Raw genomic sequence first — 19,278 nt, forward strand, 5'->3', positions numbered from 1 at the left:
TGGGCATGAAACAGTTAACTAACACAAGCTGCTTACACTCTATACACAGTGCCATGGAATATGTTGGTGCTAGGCAAATAAAGTCAAGTCAATACACTTCAATTTCCCCAAAATTAGAATTATGCATTCTTGGTGCAATCAGAATTTACTGCCAGGGAATAGAATGAAAATGGGATAACTGCATGTTTCTAATACAGACTGAAACCCATCAGTGAACTGTTTACATTTAACTCATTGGGCGCTGACATGCCAGGTTCTATGGCATCTGCTTTAACCCCAATGTTGCTGGAGAAAAAAAGGAAGGCAGGGGATCAATACATAGAATGCGTGCTTGAGACTACTGCGTCCGCCACTACGGTATAGATTGTCTACGTTTAACTCATTGGGCACTGACATGCCAGGTGGTATGGCATCTGCTTTAACCCCACTGCTGCTGGAGTGAACACGAAAGCAGAGGATTAAAAGATAGAATGTGTGCTTGAGACCATAGTGTACGCCGCTACAGTATAGGCTGTCGCCATAGACAATAACACATTGTTTGTATTTAACTCATTGGGCACTGACATGCCAGGTAGTATGGCATTGGCTTTAACCCCACTGCTGCTGGAATGAACACGAAAGCAGAGGATTAAAAGATAGAATGTGTGCTTGAGACCATAGTGTACGCCGCTACAGTATAGGCTGTTGCCATAGACAATAACACATTGTTTGTATTTAACTCATTGGGCACTGACATGCCAGGTAGTATGGCATTGGCTTTAACCCCACTGCTGCTGGAGTGAACACGAAAGCAGAGGATTAAAAGATAGAATGTGTGCTTGAGACCATAGTGTACGCCGCTACAGTATAGGCTGTCGCCATAGACAATAACACATTGTTTGTATTTAACTCATTGGGCACTGACATGCCAGGTAGTATGGCATTGGCTTTAACCCCACTGCTGCTGGAGGGAAAAGCAAGAAAGAGTGCGTGCTTGAGTCTTCTGCGTACGCCGCCACAGTATAGGTTGTCAGCTTGTCGCTATAGAAAAAAAAATACCATCAAACTTTAAGAATAAGGTAAATGGACTTACCCAAAATATCAAGTTAAAGAGGAACATCATATATTTCAAACAACACAGACAGCCTCTCGCCATGTTGCACTTCTTAAATTCTAGGAGAAAAACAAAGGATAGATCCAGGTAAAAGACCACATATTTGCCTCCTTTGGGTGCAGTGTACTTGTCCCTCTTTACGCCAGCATGGCTCTGTGTACGAGATCCTGCATTGCCATAAAAAGCTCCGGCCGTGAATCCTCTACCAAATTCCCTGCTGGAGGTAGATGGCTTCGCTGAGTCCCTGCTGTCCACAGATGGACTTCGGTGTATAGAAGAGTCTTCGCTACTCGACTTTTCCATAGTCTTTAGCTTCACCGTCCCCAGAGCTATTGTTTTGCATGTCTCAGCATTAAATCCAGCACACAGTAGAAAAATATACTAGCCAGCTGTCACTGTCCTAATGGGAGACCCACACACTGGGATGCTGCTTCCAGAAGGAGGGGGGATAAGGGGGTGGGCTGCCCTCCGTCTCCGGATAATGGGATCACACAATAGAATTGGCTCTAACTAGAATGATCCGATCAGTCGTTTAACTTTCAAGATTCATCTTTGGCCAATGGGGAAAAATTGCAGTGAGAGTAAAGGAAGACTGCGGCTTGCCTGCAAGATCCTATACGCATCACCTAAGAGACTTTTACAAAAGGCTGAGAACTCTCCCAATATCTGTCGGACAGAGCAGCCTCAGCAGCTGCTGCACTAGCGGGCAATCCCACAGAAATCCCTGAAGCAGCTCTCAAGTAATACAGCTTTACCCCGTCTAGCCCTCCCCTCCCGGCTCCACGTTTAGCCAATGGAGGCTGCAAGGGACTCGCAGGCACGGCCTACATGACATAATATCTTTAAAAGGCTTATTCATTTAAGTTTGACTATACATGTGCACAGCAGAGCATCTCTCGAATGTCAGCGGCCGCTCGACAGGGAGCAAAAGGGATCAGTTCAGCATAAAAAAACGGTGCAAATCATATACAAAATGTAACAAATAATGATAGTAATCCTAAAAATGATAGCAATAATGATATATAGGAATATATTAAATCCTAATGAACTTCTATATTAATATATTATACGTAATAACAACAGCAAATAACTAAAAACAACATAGTAAAAAAAAACATCAGAGATAATTATACAATGAAATGACTGAATTCACACAGGTAGTTTGATGCCATTTTTGATCCAGTTTTTTATGTGTTTTTTCAAGACAAAGTCAGGATTAGATACAGAGAGGAGGAGATAGATCTGTCTTCCCTCGATACCAGGGATCAGCAACCAGCTGTTTTGACACTACAACTCCCATAATCCACCTTTCACTTCTATGGGAGCCTTTTATAGGGGACTTCTACAGGCCTCTTTCACACGACCGTTAATTTTTTCTGTTTTTTGCGTTCCGTATACGGTCCGTACGCAAAAAATACAGAATGTACTCTGTATGCATTACGTTTGCCTATTTCCGTTTTTCCGTTCCATTGAAAGACAGAACATGTCCTATTATTGCCCAGCAAATCACGTTCGTGGCTCAATTCAAGTGAATGGGTCCGCAAAAAAAAAAAAAAACTGAACACATACGGAAATGCATCCGTATGTCTTCTGTATCCGTTCCGTTTTTGCGGAACCATCTATTAAAAATGTTATGCCCAGCCCAATTTTTTAAATGTAATTACTGTATACTGTTTATGCCATACGCAAACAGAAACACAACGGAAACAAAAACGGAACAACAGATGCGTGAAAAACGGACATCAAAACACTGTGTGAAAGAGGCCTAAGTGTGCATGCTGGGAGTTGTAATTTCACAGCAGCTGGAATGCTGAGGGTTTCTGACCCCTTCCTTTCTCTCATATCCACTCATGGCACCAAAATCCCGTCTATGATTTCATGATTTTAATTATAATACTAAGCTTTAATGGTAATAAACTTGAATATTAATAATAATAATAATAATATACAATACTTTAATAGTAATATTTCATAATGCTAATGTTAGAAATAATAATGCAAATAAGCATAACATTAAAACATGAATAATAACATTAATAACAATTACTATTAATGAATATACTGCTAATAATAATAATAATAAGAGCCCACAAACATCCATTACACCCTAGTAGACCTCTAGCTTGTATGGGACCATAACATGGTCCTCATAGACTTCTATGGGGCTCTACTGTTCCTCTATACGTCTCTGATTTCATTCAGGGGCATACACAGGTTTCTTCTATCACAATCCATAAGAACCTCACAAAACACAAACTGTGGTATGTTCCATCAGATGCTTTACCCAAGGGGTAGTCTCCTATAAAACCACTGCTACGTATTAGGGACTTGTAGGGACTTAGGGGGTCATCTATCATTTGTGGTTGTTTTTATGTCAGTTTTAAGTTTGGCTTTGCATTGTGTGCCTGAACCAAACTTATGAACTGGTGCACATTAGTGCTCAAGCACACGACCATATGTATTTTGCAGTCCCCAAAACACTGATCCGCAAAAAAAAAAAAAAATGGATGACAGCCATGTGACATCCGTGTTGCAGCCGTTTTTTTTTTTTTTTTTGGAAGATCCATTGTAGCAATGCCTGTCCTTGTCCGCAAAACGGACAAAAATAGGACTTTTTCTTTTTTGGGGGCGGAACGGACATGGAGACATACGGATGCGGAATGCACACAGAGTAATTTCTGTTTTTTTTCAAGCCCCATTGAAATGAATGGTTCCGCATACGGACCTGTAACAAAACACAATGGAAATGGAAGTAAAGGAAATACGTTTGTGTGCCTGAGCTCTCAAAATACGTTTACGTGGCTACATCCACACAAACGTATTTTGTTTCCGTGTGTGTTCCGTTTTTTTTTTTGCATATTGGATGAGGACCCGTTCATTTCAATTGGTCTGCAAAAAATGCGGACAGCACACCGCCTGCTGTCCGCATCCATATGTCCGTTCCGTAGCCCCGCAAAAAATGTAGAGCATGTCTTATTCTTGCCCATTTTGCGGACAAGGATAGTCATTGTTACAATGGATCCGCACAAAAAAAATGATGCAACACGGATGTCACACGGGCGTCATCCGTATCTTTTGCGGATCCACATTTTGCGGACCGCAAATTACATACGGTCTTGTGAGTGTAGCCATAATAAAATATCTGGTGGTAGTGTAATGTGTAGATGTAGGTTGTTGTGTAGGTATAAAAGTAGACTAGCGAGTTGCCTGACTTAGACTTTTGCAAAATTCGTACATAATAAATGAGCCATAATGCAGGTCTAATATGGGGGATTCAGCCCGCACATTAGGTGCAGATTGCTATGGCGAAATGCAGGTCTAATTTCTCTTTTAGCTCTTCAACATAGACCACGTGGTAAGGATCACAAAATGTTGAAAATGTAACCAAATGTCACAGAAAATGTCGTAGTTGTCATGATTTGCGAGTTGTTTAGTCCACAAAGCTGATGTATCTGATTTGATAAATGTCCCCCTAAGTGTCCCTTGTTTGGATCCCTAGCGATCAGCTGTTATCTGTGGTCAGGTCTGGCAGAAAGTGTTCATTTTCTCTGCAGTGCCACCTCAGGTGAAATGAAGAATTGCACACAGTGCCTATTCAACGGGTTGTCTGTATAATGCAGGACAGGAGAAGGTCCTCCAGACAGAGAAACAGAGAGAGACACTCTTTAGAAGCACTCCTCACTCTGGCCAAGAGAGGAGAATCCTGAACACAGGACCTCATTATATTAAAGGGGTTGTCAAAGTAAAAAAAAATAAAAAAATTGTAAAAAGCAAGGGAAAGTATTACAATAAAAAAAAGTTATATTCACTATTACAATCCCCCGCCGCTCTGATTCTCCTTGCAACTGCAGCCATGATGTCATGTTTTTGACTGCAGTGATGATCTAGTATTCAGCATGTGATTGCTGAGGTCATTGATTGGCTGCAGCGATCATGTGCGGTATACACTCATGTCTGGCATGTCACCGCTGGAGCCATGAAAACAAAGCCGGATGGGGAGAGTTAGTACGGTGATGCCAGCATGGAGGCAGTTTGGATTGTTGTTTTTATATTTTTACTATTTTAATGTCTTACCATGTTTTTACATTTATTTTTTTAACTCTTATACCTCTTTTAACTCAGAAATCTAGAAAAATAATATCGTAGACAGATCAATCACACAGACACATTTATCAGTTGCAGTCCCGTGAACTGTACATTCTGGCTATTTAACTTTACATTGACGCTCATTGGCAGTCACTGCATGAGTTGGGCTCTTACATTATCACCTTGATCTGCAGAATTTAGTATGTTTATGCTGCAACATGAAGGAATGTTCAGCCATTTCTGTGATACAGAAAATAACCTTGAAACTGCCAGTAAGCAACAATACCCAGTAAGACTACATTCACACAACAATAAAAAAAAATGGCCAGGAAAAGCAAACACAATGTCAGTTTTTCACTGCCATTTTTAAACCATTTTTGCATCCATTTTCTGCCCGTCTGGCCGTTTTTAATGTCCATTTTGCATCTGTTTTAAGAGCCATTAGAAATGGATGATTTTCATTGGATTTTGTTATTTAAATTCCATCATGTCACCTATAGTGGCTCCCAGCATTAATAATATCCTCCATAGTGGCTCCCAACAATAACAATGTCCCCTATAGTGTCCCCCAACACTAATAATGTCCCCTATAGTGGCACCCAACAGTAATAATGTCATTTAGAGTGGCCCCCAGCATTAATAATGTCCTCCATAGTGGCACTCATTAGTAACAATGTCCCCCATAGTGGCACCCAACAGTAATAATGTCACTCAAAGTGACCCACAGCATTAATAATGTCCTCCATAGTGGCACTCAGTAGTAATATAGTCCCCCATAGTGGCACCCAACAGTAATAATGTCACTCAGAGTGGCCCCCAGCATTAATGATGTGCAGCATTTCTTTTATGCCCAAAAAAACTCAACCACTTGCATGTGCAGGGACACTCACTCTTCACTGAAGGCAGAAGGACCTGATGTTCCTGGTGTAATGATGTCACCACGCTGGGAGCGTCAGGTCCTTCTGCATCCTGTGAGAAGCAAAAAAAAATCTCAGAAAAGGGAAGCCTCATTAGGAATGTTCTTTCAGCAGATTGGTCAGTAAGTTGGGTGGTAGAATTTGGCACAGGTATACTTACAGAGATAGTCACCAATGACTTTACCTGGCCCTATGTGTCCCAGCACTTGTCTGTGAACTAGCCAAAGACCACACTTCCTAACATTTGAACCCCAAAGCATATATCATTTTAAACTATGGCCAAATAAAAACCAAACTGTTGGCTGAGTGCTAGTTAGACAGTCAGCTATCTCTCCGGACCCCACCACCCAAATCCAAACTTGGCTCAACTGGGCATGCATGTGTTCTGAATTCGGGACAGTGTAGTAGGTCGCTGTAAAACACCTCACTTTCTTTCCAAGAACATGTTGTAACTCAACATCTACCTTCAAAGGAAAATTGAGAAAGCCACATACACATGAGATGTTCAACCTTGTTCATTTGGTAGCGCTTTTCTCCAGTTTTAGTAACTTTCAGGGGTGAAATGATTTTGTGACATGCAAAAAAATTGACTTTTCTCATATTTCTGCTTATTTGTTGCTAATATTTCCTAAAAATGGCCTAAATGTCTGACTCTTAGCAGTGCGCCTCTGAGGTGACCCATAATAACATAGGACTTTTTATGAATGTAATGTCTGTAATTATCAGGAGGTGCTTGGTGTTCTTTCCCTCTCCGACCTGTTACTCTCGCTAAAGCTATAGCCTATTTCTCAGCAGCTGGATTGATCCAGAGGTCGGGTCGTAATCATGATCTGAGCTCTATCTATCATCATTACACTCATGTCAGGGATCTGTAAGCAGTGATTTCACTTACCATTACTAACTCTGTGTCTGATGTCGGCTAGGTCATGGGGGAGATACAATATTTGATGTCTGCTCTGACATTACACTAAAAGCATTTCTACTTTCAAAAAATAAAGTTGATATTTTATATTCTTTGTGGGAAAGCTGTGTGACTAACATGGCTGCCATTACATAACCCCTGGAGGATGTCATCCAGCTTTCCCAGACCCCAACAGCAAATATGCTAAGCTTCTAACTACTAAATCCATTCCCAGGACATTTTAAGACCCACCCTCTATAGACCTAAAAAAGCCCACAAAACCTCCAAGAAAGCTCATCATGGGACATATTTGCATAAACCCATCTATTTGAGGACTGGTTTGTGGGCCACAATATTAGTTACTACCTACCCTTTACACAAACCGTAAAAGATAAGTGGTTCTTTGGGCCAACAAGAAAAAAACAATCCTGAGGGCCACCTCTATCTATATAGATCATGTATATGCCCACTGGTACTATGGAGGGCCAGAACGAGGTGCAGGTACTGTAGATTGGTTTGGCCCAAACCCTTTTATCCATGAGCAAAGGGCTCTCCAGTCTCCATCTCAGTAATATTGCAATATTACTAAATGAGATGGGGGTATTGGTCGCATCAGCATTTCTTCCTCAGACAAGGAAGGTGGAGAGGTTGGCAAAGAAATGATGCCCTCTCCTGAGAAGGACCATGAGTGTTGTGGTAAGCAACAGGAGGGGGCACCATTATGAACTGATATATAATAAAAAAATAAACATAAGTCTTTAGTAGCAAATGATTGGCTCCAAAGCCAGTTCCAAATGGGGTTGTCCTCTGTTCCAGTACTGTCCCAAATGGGGTTGTCTTCAGGTCCAGTACTGTGTCAGAGCCTGGGCCTAATGGAGGATCCTCTGGTACTGGTGGGCCAGCACAGCCTTGTTGCTAAGCAATGTAGAAGAAAATCTGTTGTTGGGGTGTGCTCTATAACAGTGGTCCCTGCATTAGCTCTCAATCTTGGGGAAAACCACAAGGTTCCATAAATAACTATTAAGTGCTTTACTTTATAGAAAACCCATCCATATTTTGCAAAATTGTATAGAATTTGTTCATTACCTGGGTTGGTCAACTGTGTAATGGAAATGGTAATATTCAAATAAATCTTAAAAGCTGAAGCTTTGAAATGTCAAATGCATTAAATAAAACTGATCTCAGTATTTCATTAAAAATATACCATAAATTTGAAAGATATTTCTTACGAGAAAAAATACCTATAAACTCCTGTGTCACCCTCTTGTGTAAAGATGCTGTCAGACCTCAATTTGGTCATCTAGCTTTCCCTAGACCCAGAATGACATTTTAAAATTGCTTTTACTGTGTGTCAGTCTTTACTGTAGTTTTGCATTTTGTTCATGAGACTGCAACATTAGACTGAAGTTCTCTTTATTTCTGTAATTCAAAATTTTTAATTGCAGCCTAATGCCAAAGTAATGTCTTGTAAGGTTTAAAGGCTTATTCCCAACTCAGACTTTTATGGTAGATCCAAATATCAATATTAATAGAAGTGAATGGAGAGAGCCATGCATAAATGCACTGTTCTACAGAAAGATTCAGATTCCGGAGGTAGGACCCACATTTATCAGACTTTTATTGTATAGCCTATCCCATAAATATCCTAGATAGGAATACCCTTTTAAGTTATACTGTATAAATTGGGAATTCTGTCTTAGTAGAAGGGTTACCATATTTCTGTATTAGCCAAAGCAGCTACATAAAGTGCATCCCTATCTGTTTCTGTGGAAGACTCAGCAAAACCATGCATTTGGTTTAGATGGGATTTGTATAATATTTCATTCTCCATATGGTGACCCTACTTATCGCTAAGGGTCCCAGCAGCAGAAACCTGGTTGGTAAACAAAGTTGGGGCATCTGTATGACATGCTGCCTTTGCTGAATTGGTAAATGCAACACTATCCTTTAAATGGCCTTCTTATGTGCCAGCCACAGGGCCTTAAGAGTGAGTCTTGAACCCTTTACTTCCTAGAAGCTGAAGTTCTTGCAACCCTTCAACAGAGGTAAGAGAGGTCATATGTCTTTTTCTGTAACTGTGCCTAATGGCTAGGTAAACTCTTTGAACTTTTAGGATGAAGGATGGCCAGGGCTTCTTTTTTCTGACCCTTGGAGTGGAAACATAGCTGGAATCTAATGTATGTTATTGTGACCAACGGAACCTCAGTAGAACATAGTGCAGGGCACCTGATTTGGCCAGGGAACAGATTACCTATAAAATGGACCCAATATTTAGGAGTAAATGCAAAGCTTTTAAACTTGTTGCCTTTTATGTGGTTGTCTCAACAGGTGGTTGTCTAGGGAATGACCATCCATGTCATACATGAAATGTTTGGGTCCACTTTAGTGACAGTCTCTATTTGCAGTAGCTCTCAACTCTGGCAAACAGACTGTGGTCCCAAGTTCATAACCCCCTCTATAAAAGTTAATTTCTCTTATTAAGGCATGTTGGGCAGGCATTGTCTATACGAGACAACCCCTTTAAGAGACATATAATGGCAGTTAGTGTCAACCACAGCCCAACAAAAGCTAATTTCCCATACCAGCCCTCTATGCTTCCACTATTGTGAAGTTTAATGGATTCTGTTAGGGTTTAAGGCTTTGGCCTGAAGCCCGGCCCTACAAGTCATTTATTTGGGTTCATACTGGGTTAATCCCATGAGGTTCCATAAAGCATTATACTTAATCCTAGAAGGCGAGTGTGAAAGCAAGTAATGTTCTTATAGGTATCACAGTAAATTGATGTGGTTTAACTAGAAATATGAGATCTAGAAACTGAAAACAGCAAATTGCAGATTGGATTTCTAGCAGCAAACGTTTTTTTAATTAATAATTAATATGAAATGAACAATTTTTTGTGTGTTGATAATAGGATTAATTTAAAAGACATTTTCAAGCAAAACATAAAACTGGCCACAAGCTAGTAAATGAGAAGTTAAAGCAGCTGGCAAAATCTGGAACTATGTTTTACTCACAGAGATGTAACCATTTGAGGTGGTGATCATTTGTGCAAAAGTAACAGAAAGTGCAGACACATTGGGTTAGCTTTTAGAAATTGACATTAAAACTGTCACTTTGTCAGCAAGTTGTATACATGACACAAGAAGAATTTTCTATCAGTTTTTGAGAAGCTAATTCAAAAATGACAATCAATATAGCTGCACTTCCTGCTATAAAATGGCCTCCACAACTGAATGCAAAAATACATACCGTTGTCTCTGTAAATAAAACAAATACAATTATCAAACTTTGCTCATCATCACACTAACTTTTCACTGACCAACATGTGGAAAATTTATATTTTGGGTGGAAATGCCAACAGATTGCATCAAGGTTTTTTTTCTGAGATCTGGGTGGATGTTGGAAAACTCTTCTACTGTACAGGATGCTTCTGCTTCTCCTGCTGCCTGTCATGATGTGATGTCCACTGAGGAATTACATCACAACATGACCATACCTAATGATAATATAACCCTATGGAGGCAACATCACAGGGTCTTGCTATGCTTGACTGCCACATTCATGTTGTGTGACATCTAGGAACTCGGCTTGGAACAAACGCTCATCAGATGCTGTTGGGAAATCTACAATAAACATGCCTGGGATAAATATATGTCTATAACATATAATATAGGAGCAGACTAGGTAAACCACGTGTTTTTTTCTGCCATCAGTTCTAAGTTTCTACGTTTCACAACTTGATAGACTGGACTGTGTAGGTGGAAACATTGATTTTTCAAGACTGTGGGTATCAGATCTTTATAAATAAGGTACACCATAATATGGAGGATATCTCCAAAATATGGAGTTATATAGAGACAGCATATTGCAGCATACAGATTTGCTATGGGTTGGTCATACACATCAGTCCTGCTATATCATTGGTTCTTTCTGAGCTAATGATTGGTAAAGGGGTTCTCAGGACAAAAACATTGATGACCCTTCCTTACGATAGACCATCAATCTTTGACCAGTGGTTGTTCGACCTGCCAAACCCCTGCTCATCAATGCAATGAAGGTGCCGTAGCCACATTCAATTCATATTTTGCATGGACACAGTGCTTCATCCATACTGTTACTACAGTTCATTCCCATTCACCTCCCAGTGGTCAGTCCCCCCATGCTCAGACATTGATGGCCCTTATGAAGAGTTACCTTCTTATGCTCTCCAGTACTACAGTAAATAACAGTCATGATAAAAGGTTCTTAAATTGAAGACGAATAAAAAGAAATACCACATTCGGCCTAGTTTGTCAAAACCTGATAATAAAACCGTGTCATTAAAAAGTCAAAATTGTTTTTCTCCCCCTGAAAACCTTGTGTAATCCAAGACGCTTAAGAAGAAATATGATTTTCATAAAACTTCTAATTTACTACTCCAAAGGTTATCATGAAGAAGGTTTAAATTTCACGGTGCTCCATTCTAGAGTGGTGTCTTGCTGCTACATCATTATGGTTTTTACGTTCAGAAGATGGAACTGAAGTCATTTAGCTGGGGATAAAATACAATCCTGTTCTCTTCCTATATTGGATCACACAATGCAATTATTTGTGTTGTGATCCGACCCGTCAGAAAGGGATTAATTTTTATTTTTTTAAATGTGCATTGTACTTTAATTAAAAATACAAAGGTCATAATGTTGTCATTCAGCACAGAGCAGTATGCTCAATGTGCACTCTTTATGAAAATGGTACATCTTGGACCAGAGATGGATCCTGGGGGGAGCTGACTGCACGAATGAGCTACTGGCTAAGCAACTGCTGGGAGCTAATAAAAAAAGTCACACATACGGCAAGTGAAGCCATGGCGTGTGCATTTGCATGGTTCATACTGACCTCCTAATGGTCTATTTCTTTCGAAAAAGAAAAGATAAACAGCCATTAAAGTTGTTTCTATGGATAAAAAAAAGGATCCCATTCATCTCAAAACTTAGAATTTCTCACCAACCTCTCGCCTGCTGTTTGGGTCCCTCACCGCTTGTCTGTTTACATATCTGCGAGAAGTGTCATAATTATAAATGATATATCACCTGAAGGGGTTGTCTCACAAAAAATACCAGCAAACCAACACCTGGAGTTATTCAATGAAATCTATTTGTATAGCGCCACCTGCTGTTTGCTCTATTTCTAATTTCTCTGTCCTGCTCACTGAGATAAAAGCACATGCTCACTTCCGTACTTCAACTGCCACCAGCGGCAGTATAAAGGGCACAACGCTGAGAAAGGAAACGCCCCCTAAGCATAGTGATTTCAGTATCAGCAATATATGTGTTAGGCCTCATGCACACGACCGATGTTTTGGTCCACATCCGAGCCGCAGTTTTTGCCACAAAAGATGCATTCCGTGGTCCTCCAAAAAAATATAACCTGTCCTATTCTTGTCCGTTTTGCAAAACGCACACAGACACCATCCGTGTTTGGCGGATCCGCAATTTGGGGACCGCAAAACACACAACGGTCGTGTGCATGAGGCCTTAGAGTGAGGAATTGTTAAAGAGGTTGTCCAGTCCCAAAATCAAAATTCTTTATATGTGCTCCTAACACCCCTCACCATGCATACATATGCTCCCAATACCTGTTTTTCATTTCTGAGCTTTCTATCCCCCTGTCTGGGCATCAGACTATCCCGGCAGATCTGTTTACTTTCTCCCCTTCCTGTTTTGTTGAATACATAACTTTATTCATAAAAAAGCCTGGCTGCACTGCAGAGTGATGAGTCACAGGCTGGACACACCCCTTACACCTTTCAGTCTGCAGGAGCTATATCCACTATAGCTTCTGTGTCCATCTTTTTACACGCAGACATGAATCTACTTCTCACTAGGTGTCTAAATTCCATCACTGACTGTCCACAGGCTCTTCCCTCACCCTCTAGGAGTGCAATAAACAGCAAGCAAATCCAAACACATCTGTATCTAATCCTGATATACTGCCTGCTGAGCTGTGTATCTAACTTCATCTTGTACAATACTGTCTGATACAAAGGCTGTAGTGTACGGAAATGCTTGCTGAAGTGTATATCTAATCCCATCTTGTATGATACAGCCTGCTGAAGTATGTAGCTAATATAATCTTGTATGATACTGCCTGCTGAAGTATGCATCTAATCCTATCTTGTATTCAGCCTAGTGCGCTTGCGTTGGGAGTGAAGACGACTGGCCAGTGCTTTTTCTTGCAGGAGGTGTTTAATCAGGACTTAATTTAAGCCTTTTATGCAAAAGCGTCAAAAGGAAGTACAGCCATATTGGTTGTCTTCAGTTTCCGAGAAGCCAATTTAAGGGTGACAACCAATATGAATGCATTACCTCTTTAGCAAAAATGGTAGCTGCAAAAAAACAGAAACGTGCCAACAGAATTATAATGAGCCAACAACCTCTCCAATATATGGCCAATTTAACATTTTGAATGGAAATTCTCCATGTCCATATAATCCAACAGAGGTGATGCTAGATGGCCTATATGCTAAGGCTGAACTAAAAACTGTCTAAACAGTTACCAAAAATGGTGGACCATAGGTGTCCATTAAAAGTAATAGAAAGCCTCTAATTTTAACAGAAGCCCTCCAATGGTTTGCAGGGTGCAGTTCTCATAAATACATTCCTGCACTAATCTCAACTGCAGATAAGTGAATTTCCTAAAATTCATTTTGGTTCTGACATGCAAGAATCGGTCTTCAGATTCGGTTCAGGTTCGAACAAATTTAACTAGAATTGAAAGTGTCCCAACTGCCCTGAAACATCATGTATGACTGTATCCAAGCCCTTTCAAGCTCTTTAACACTACTATAGCATTAGTTATGTCAAAGTGACTGCGACATACATGGCAATGGGGTGATAGCTTATAGTAGTGGGTGATAACAAACAGCTTATTGAAAAAAACACATCGCACTGTTGATTCCCCCCCTTTTTGGTGGCAGATGCCTTCTACACTGTCTTCTGACCTTTAAAATAGACACCGACATTTTGAGCATTTCGTATGAAAACAACTGCAAAAGTTTCAGATTCCTTACTATCTGAATATATGGGGAAATTTGCAACAAATTTGATTGGCTCATGTCTCATCTCAACTAATCACAGATGCTTTAAGAAGCAGGAACCCCAAAGTCTTACAACCCAAAGCATTAATTTATGCTCAGGAAACAATGAATATATTTATGAGGTCAGCTTGAATGCTCGTGAAGTATACTGATTTATCATACCTGATCCAGTTTTATGATAACAATGAGTTCAGGAACAAGGGGGGAATAAACTATTGCAAATTAATATTCCACATGTCTGAAAGTCTCCTTAAGATGAACATTAGTGTTGAGTGAACCAAAGTTCACGAAGTGCACTTCGATACGATTTTCAGGAAAAATTAGATTAGTCGCGAAGCTGAATTTCCTTGTGCTTCGTGGTAACGAATAGTTTTTCCCTGAAATGGTGGTAAAAATAAAAAAAATCATACCTACCTAAGCCCAAGAATGACCAGATGTCTTATCAAGCTTTTGGTAAGAGACTTATCTGTTTGTCTTCCCTAATATGCTATTAAAGTTTATTACCTTAGTATTAGCTCCACCTGCATAGCTGTGGAAGATGAACTACAATGACTGGTAAAAATTGAGCTGGGAATAGCACAAGATGAGCCTGGAAACTGACAAAAAGTAAGAAAATAAATTTCTGACGTCAATTAGGTAAACTTGCAAATGGAACATAGATTGAAACTGATACAGCACATACCGTAATACTGAGAAATAATGGAACTTATGTGATAAAAAGTTGAAAAGTACCCAAATGCTGAACCAAGCAGATTTTTAGCGGTCAGCTGCTAAAAGGTGTAAAAAAAATCTAAGCTAACAACCATTGAGTATTGGCACTATCGCAAAACAATAAAAAAAAGAGAAAAAATAAAATAAAGAAATGCACTATGATCATACTACAAAGATTAAATATTGAGGTTCAATAGACTCATGATAACCTTATCATCTCCTCTTCCCTTAACAGATGGTAAAAACAAAATATGGTATCAAGAATCAACCTGCCCATGGTATGTCCCCTAATATAGGACCGGCTTTAAAAAACTAGAGAGAATAGTTTCAAAGAGTGCTTCTTGCTCTTGAGGACCCCACATGTCAATTTGTTACCTTGACAAGCCATTGTTTTCAATTAAATATATATATATATATATATATATATATAATACATTACTTCACCTGCAGTGGCACTGCTGAGAAATTGAAACGTTGCTTACTGTAGATGCCTTACAGTTGATCACAGGGGTTCAAAGCAGTGTGTCAGCTTAATGTTGAGAGACTCTTTTGAGACATTAATACCAAAGGTTTCTGAGACATTTGCTAGCCCTTGGATTTTCTATGCAATGCATGGCCAACATTAGAGCTTACAATCTAAAGTTGGTCATACATTGTGGTTCAAGGTTGGTCTGTGAATGTTGTAATTCCAGACAACAACTGGAGAAAGAAACTGCAGCTCAATCTCTTCCTTGATCAGGGACCATTAGACTGAACGATTGACTATACCCAACAATGAATGAATAGATCAAGACTGACACAGCCCATTGACTTGTCCCACATAAGTCTGTTTTCAGATGAAAAAAGGCCACGGCTATTCTACAAAAAAAAAAGCTGTCCAAATGGGCCATATTTGGCTACTATCTTTAGTGTATGGCCAGCTTTCAACCCTGTATGTTATACTCTCCTGCATAGAGTACTCAATCTGAGTGGTACTTCAAAAAGCTACGTCATTTCTGCAAAACAGAAACTCTGACAAAAACAGTTTGTTGGAGAAATTAACCATGTCTTGTACAATCATAATGTGCAGTATAATGAGGTTGACTACAACATAACAGAATGTAGGAGTGAAAAGGTTAATAAGCCAACTAAATTCTCATTTTTTTCCCCCTGCCTGATAGTCAGGTTATATAGATGGAACCTTGGCTTTTTCTTCCAGCATCTTCTGACCTTTACCAAATAGTTACTCTACCTACCGGGCACATTTTTCACTCCTGACACTGCAATGAGGTATAGACCAATTCTACAACAATCTGAACATAAATCAATTGAAAAGTATACACTATGTATTTGCTTGAAGTCCTGTCCCTGGTGAAGCTGCTGTATTGATTAGTTTGATCTGCAAAGTGCAGGCGTGTTTGAAATGGTTAGCAGAGACATGCGTGTTATTAATGCTGGACTATCATAAGGTCAAAGGTTACATGATTAAAAGTAATGGCATTTTTTGTGGGTTTGTGGGATTTAAAAAATTGCTATGTTTGTGTAAAGCTAGTTCTAATAAGAAGAATCTAGTTGGCATCAGCAAATAATCAGATTTCTGTTATATTTGTAGTCCTTGCCACCACTGCCCCACTTCTCCAGGCGGGTACAGGTGTCGGTTTGCTCACCTTTGTTCACCTGCTCCAGCAGATTTCCTATGCTTCCTTGTGGTGGGTAGGCTGCCAGAGCTGTCAGTCTGCTTCATACAGGCAAGGCCCCTTACCTCTGCCGCAGTCTTGCAATGCTGGCAAGGGCCCTCCCCCTAATTCCCACCAGCCAATGGCTGGTCACCTTGGGATACTTAAGTAATCTTCTTCTAAGTGTAGGTGCCTGAGCAATAGATTCCTGCCTTATTAGTTCCTACAAATATGTGCTATATTAGTTTTTCTGTCCAAGTACAGACTTCTGTCCTTTTTCTGGACATTGATCCTAAATTGCTCTTTTGCTGCCTGCCCTGACCTCTCACTGTTCATTAGATTAATCATACTCTGCCTGACTATGGTTTTGCCTGATCCTCTTCATAGGTTGTACCATTGTCTCTGGATCCCTGTGGGTCAGCTTTCAATCATACTGAGACTACTCCAGGTTGTAACAGCCTGGTGGTTTCCCTGCAGCGAAATCCAGATCCCTGAAAAGGGTATTAAAAGGTGAAAACCAGTGATTGGCTGTATAGTGCCCTTAGGAGTAGTCCAAAGTCAAATCTGTTGGTTGACACAGTGGTTCAACACCCACAATTTTGACCATTTTCTGAAAGCTGCATTTAAAGGGAACCTGTCACCATGATTTTGCGCATAGAGCTGGGGACATGGGCTGCTAGATGGCCACTAGCACATCTGCAATACCCAGGTCCCATAGCTCTCTGCGCTTTTATTGTGTTAAAAAAACGTTTTGATTGATATGCAAATGACCTGATATGAGTCCTGTAGCCAGAGATGAGTCAAGCGGAAAGGAGCCCAGCACTGCCCCGCGTCCTCAGAATCTCCTCCTTGCTGGCTGACGTCACAGAGCTGGAGCGCCGAAATCTCGCGATGCGCGAGCTAGCGCATGCGTAGTTCATTCCCTGTGCTGATGCCAGTACAGGGAATGAACATGATGCCGACACTGCGCATGCGCTAGCTCACGCATCGCGAGATTTCGGCGCTCCAGCTCTGTGACGTCAGCCAGCAAGGAGGAGATTCGGAGGACGCGGGGCGGTGCTGGGCTCCTTTCCGCTTGACTCATCTCCGGCTACAGGACTCATATCAGGTCATTTGCATATCACTCAAAACGTTTTTTTAACACAATAAAAGCGCAGAGAGCTATGGGACCTGGGTATTGCAGATGTGCTAGTGGCCATCTAGCAGCCCCTGTCCCCAGCTCTATGCGCAAAATCATGGTGACAGGTTTCCTTTAAGTAGGAAGGTGAGTGTTGATGCTGTCAAATGAACCTTATCCTGGCCACACACAAAAATAGCATTTTTTTATATTTCATGTTAATTCCTAATGGCTCCCCTTAGTGCCCTACGATTAGTTCCAGCCACCTATTCTGTTCGTACAGTCTCATAGACTTTAAGTGGTTCATGCATTTTGCCACGCACAGTAAAAATATGGTAACTTCTTTACTTTCTCTACTGCATGATGGTACAGGGCATAAATTCACAACAGTCGCCAAGATGTGAAGTTTATAATAGAACAAATTACTTTTCTACATGATCCCTATGGGCAAAAGGAAGACGGGTAGAGAAATATGTCCCAACAAAGGTGTGGAGGAATTTTTCCCAGATTACTCTTGAAAATTATGAGTTAGAAATTATACATTGACAGCTTCATAGATGAATGAATTGTCAGTTTTTAATACTGAAAAGACGGGTATAATATAAAGTATCATAATACATTAGCAGATGCCGCTTTAGAGCCTCTGGACAGATTGTTCTTTTTTCCAGGCTCTTTTCAAGTACAAATCTTGCTGGCATTGACAATTTTTTATGTAACGTTACAGAATTGTGGAATGATGAATAGTTTTTTCAGCTAGGGCAGAATATTTGATGGTATATAATGCTTTTACCACAAACAAACTCCCTGTACATTAAGCTAAGGGCTCATGCACACGAACGCATGTATTTTGCGGTCCACAAAACACGGAACTGATGAAATCCGCGTGAGATCCATATTGCATCCATTTTGTTTTGCAGATCCATTGTAACAATGCCTGTCATGGTCCTTAAAATGGACAAGAATAGGACATGTTCTATTTTTTTGCAGAACGGACATGCGGACATATAGAAACGGAATGCACACAAAGTCATTTCTGTGTTTTTTTTGCGGACCCATTGAAGTGAATGGTTCTGCATACGGACCAGTAAAATAACAGAATGGAAACGGAAAAAAATATAAGTTTGTGGGCATGAGCCCTAACTGTATCTAATTCCATGAATGGGCCAATGATGTGCCTCAAATTGACATATTACAAATCTCCATATTGTCCAAATTAGACAACTTCTGTCCACCAGCTTCTTCTCTGTACAATGAGCGAATGGTGGATGGGATAGGATCCCACAACTAGAACTCCTGATGACCAGCACCATAAATTTAGCGATCATTTATAAACATAGATGAAGAATTTAAATTATATAAATTTGCCTGAGGTAAGATATCACTAAGAAGTTATTCCCATCTCAGACATTGATAGCATATACCTAGGACAGGTGCAGGTCCTGAATAAATAGCACGCTGTGCATGCACAGAGTACTCTCCTTAACTTCGGGGGCGTTGTTCTAGAGATAGCAGTGAGTCCCAGAGGTCGGAATAGCATCTATTTGAAGTTGATGGCATATCCTAATAATATGCCATCAATGTCTGAGAGATGGTCAAACCCCTTTAAAGGAATTGTTTTGCCTAGGACTCAACAACCCCAGCATATCTACCCTGTGACCCTTAACATACAAAACTCCAGTCACTTGTCCATGATTCTACTGCTGCTCTGTTCCCGACCCCTTCA

The 19,278-nt window shown here is 40.4% G+C and overlaps 1 protein-coding gene across 3 annotated transcripts in view; it reads right to left on the reverse strand.

Moving 5' to 3' along the window:
• TSPAN9 (tetraspanin 9) overlaps positions 1 to 19,278 on the reverse strand; it is a 490,638-nt gene that overhangs the window by 215,523 nt on the left and 255,837 nt on the right. For 2 of the 3 annotated variants that reach the window (XM_044281283.1, XM_044281282.1), the window contains one exon: positions 1,073 to 1,152. In XM_044281283.1, coding sequence (XP_044137218.1) covers positions 1,073 to 1,135 — 63 coding nt within the window. In that variant the 5' untranslated portion in view covers positions 1,136 to 1,152. Of the gene's footprint in view, positions 1 to 1,072; positions 1,801 to 19,278 lie in introns of those variants that run through there. The other variant, XM_044281281.1, reaches the window with a different exon arrangement.

This window comes from Bufo gargarizans, chromosome 2 (genome assembly GCF_014858855.1).
Source record: "Bufo gargarizans isolate SCDJY-AF-19 chromosome 2, ASM1485885v1, whole genome shotgun sequence".
In the NCBI taxonomy this organism is placed as follows: Eukaryota; Metazoa; Chordata; class Amphibia; order Anura; family Bufonidae; genus Bufo; species Bufo gargarizans.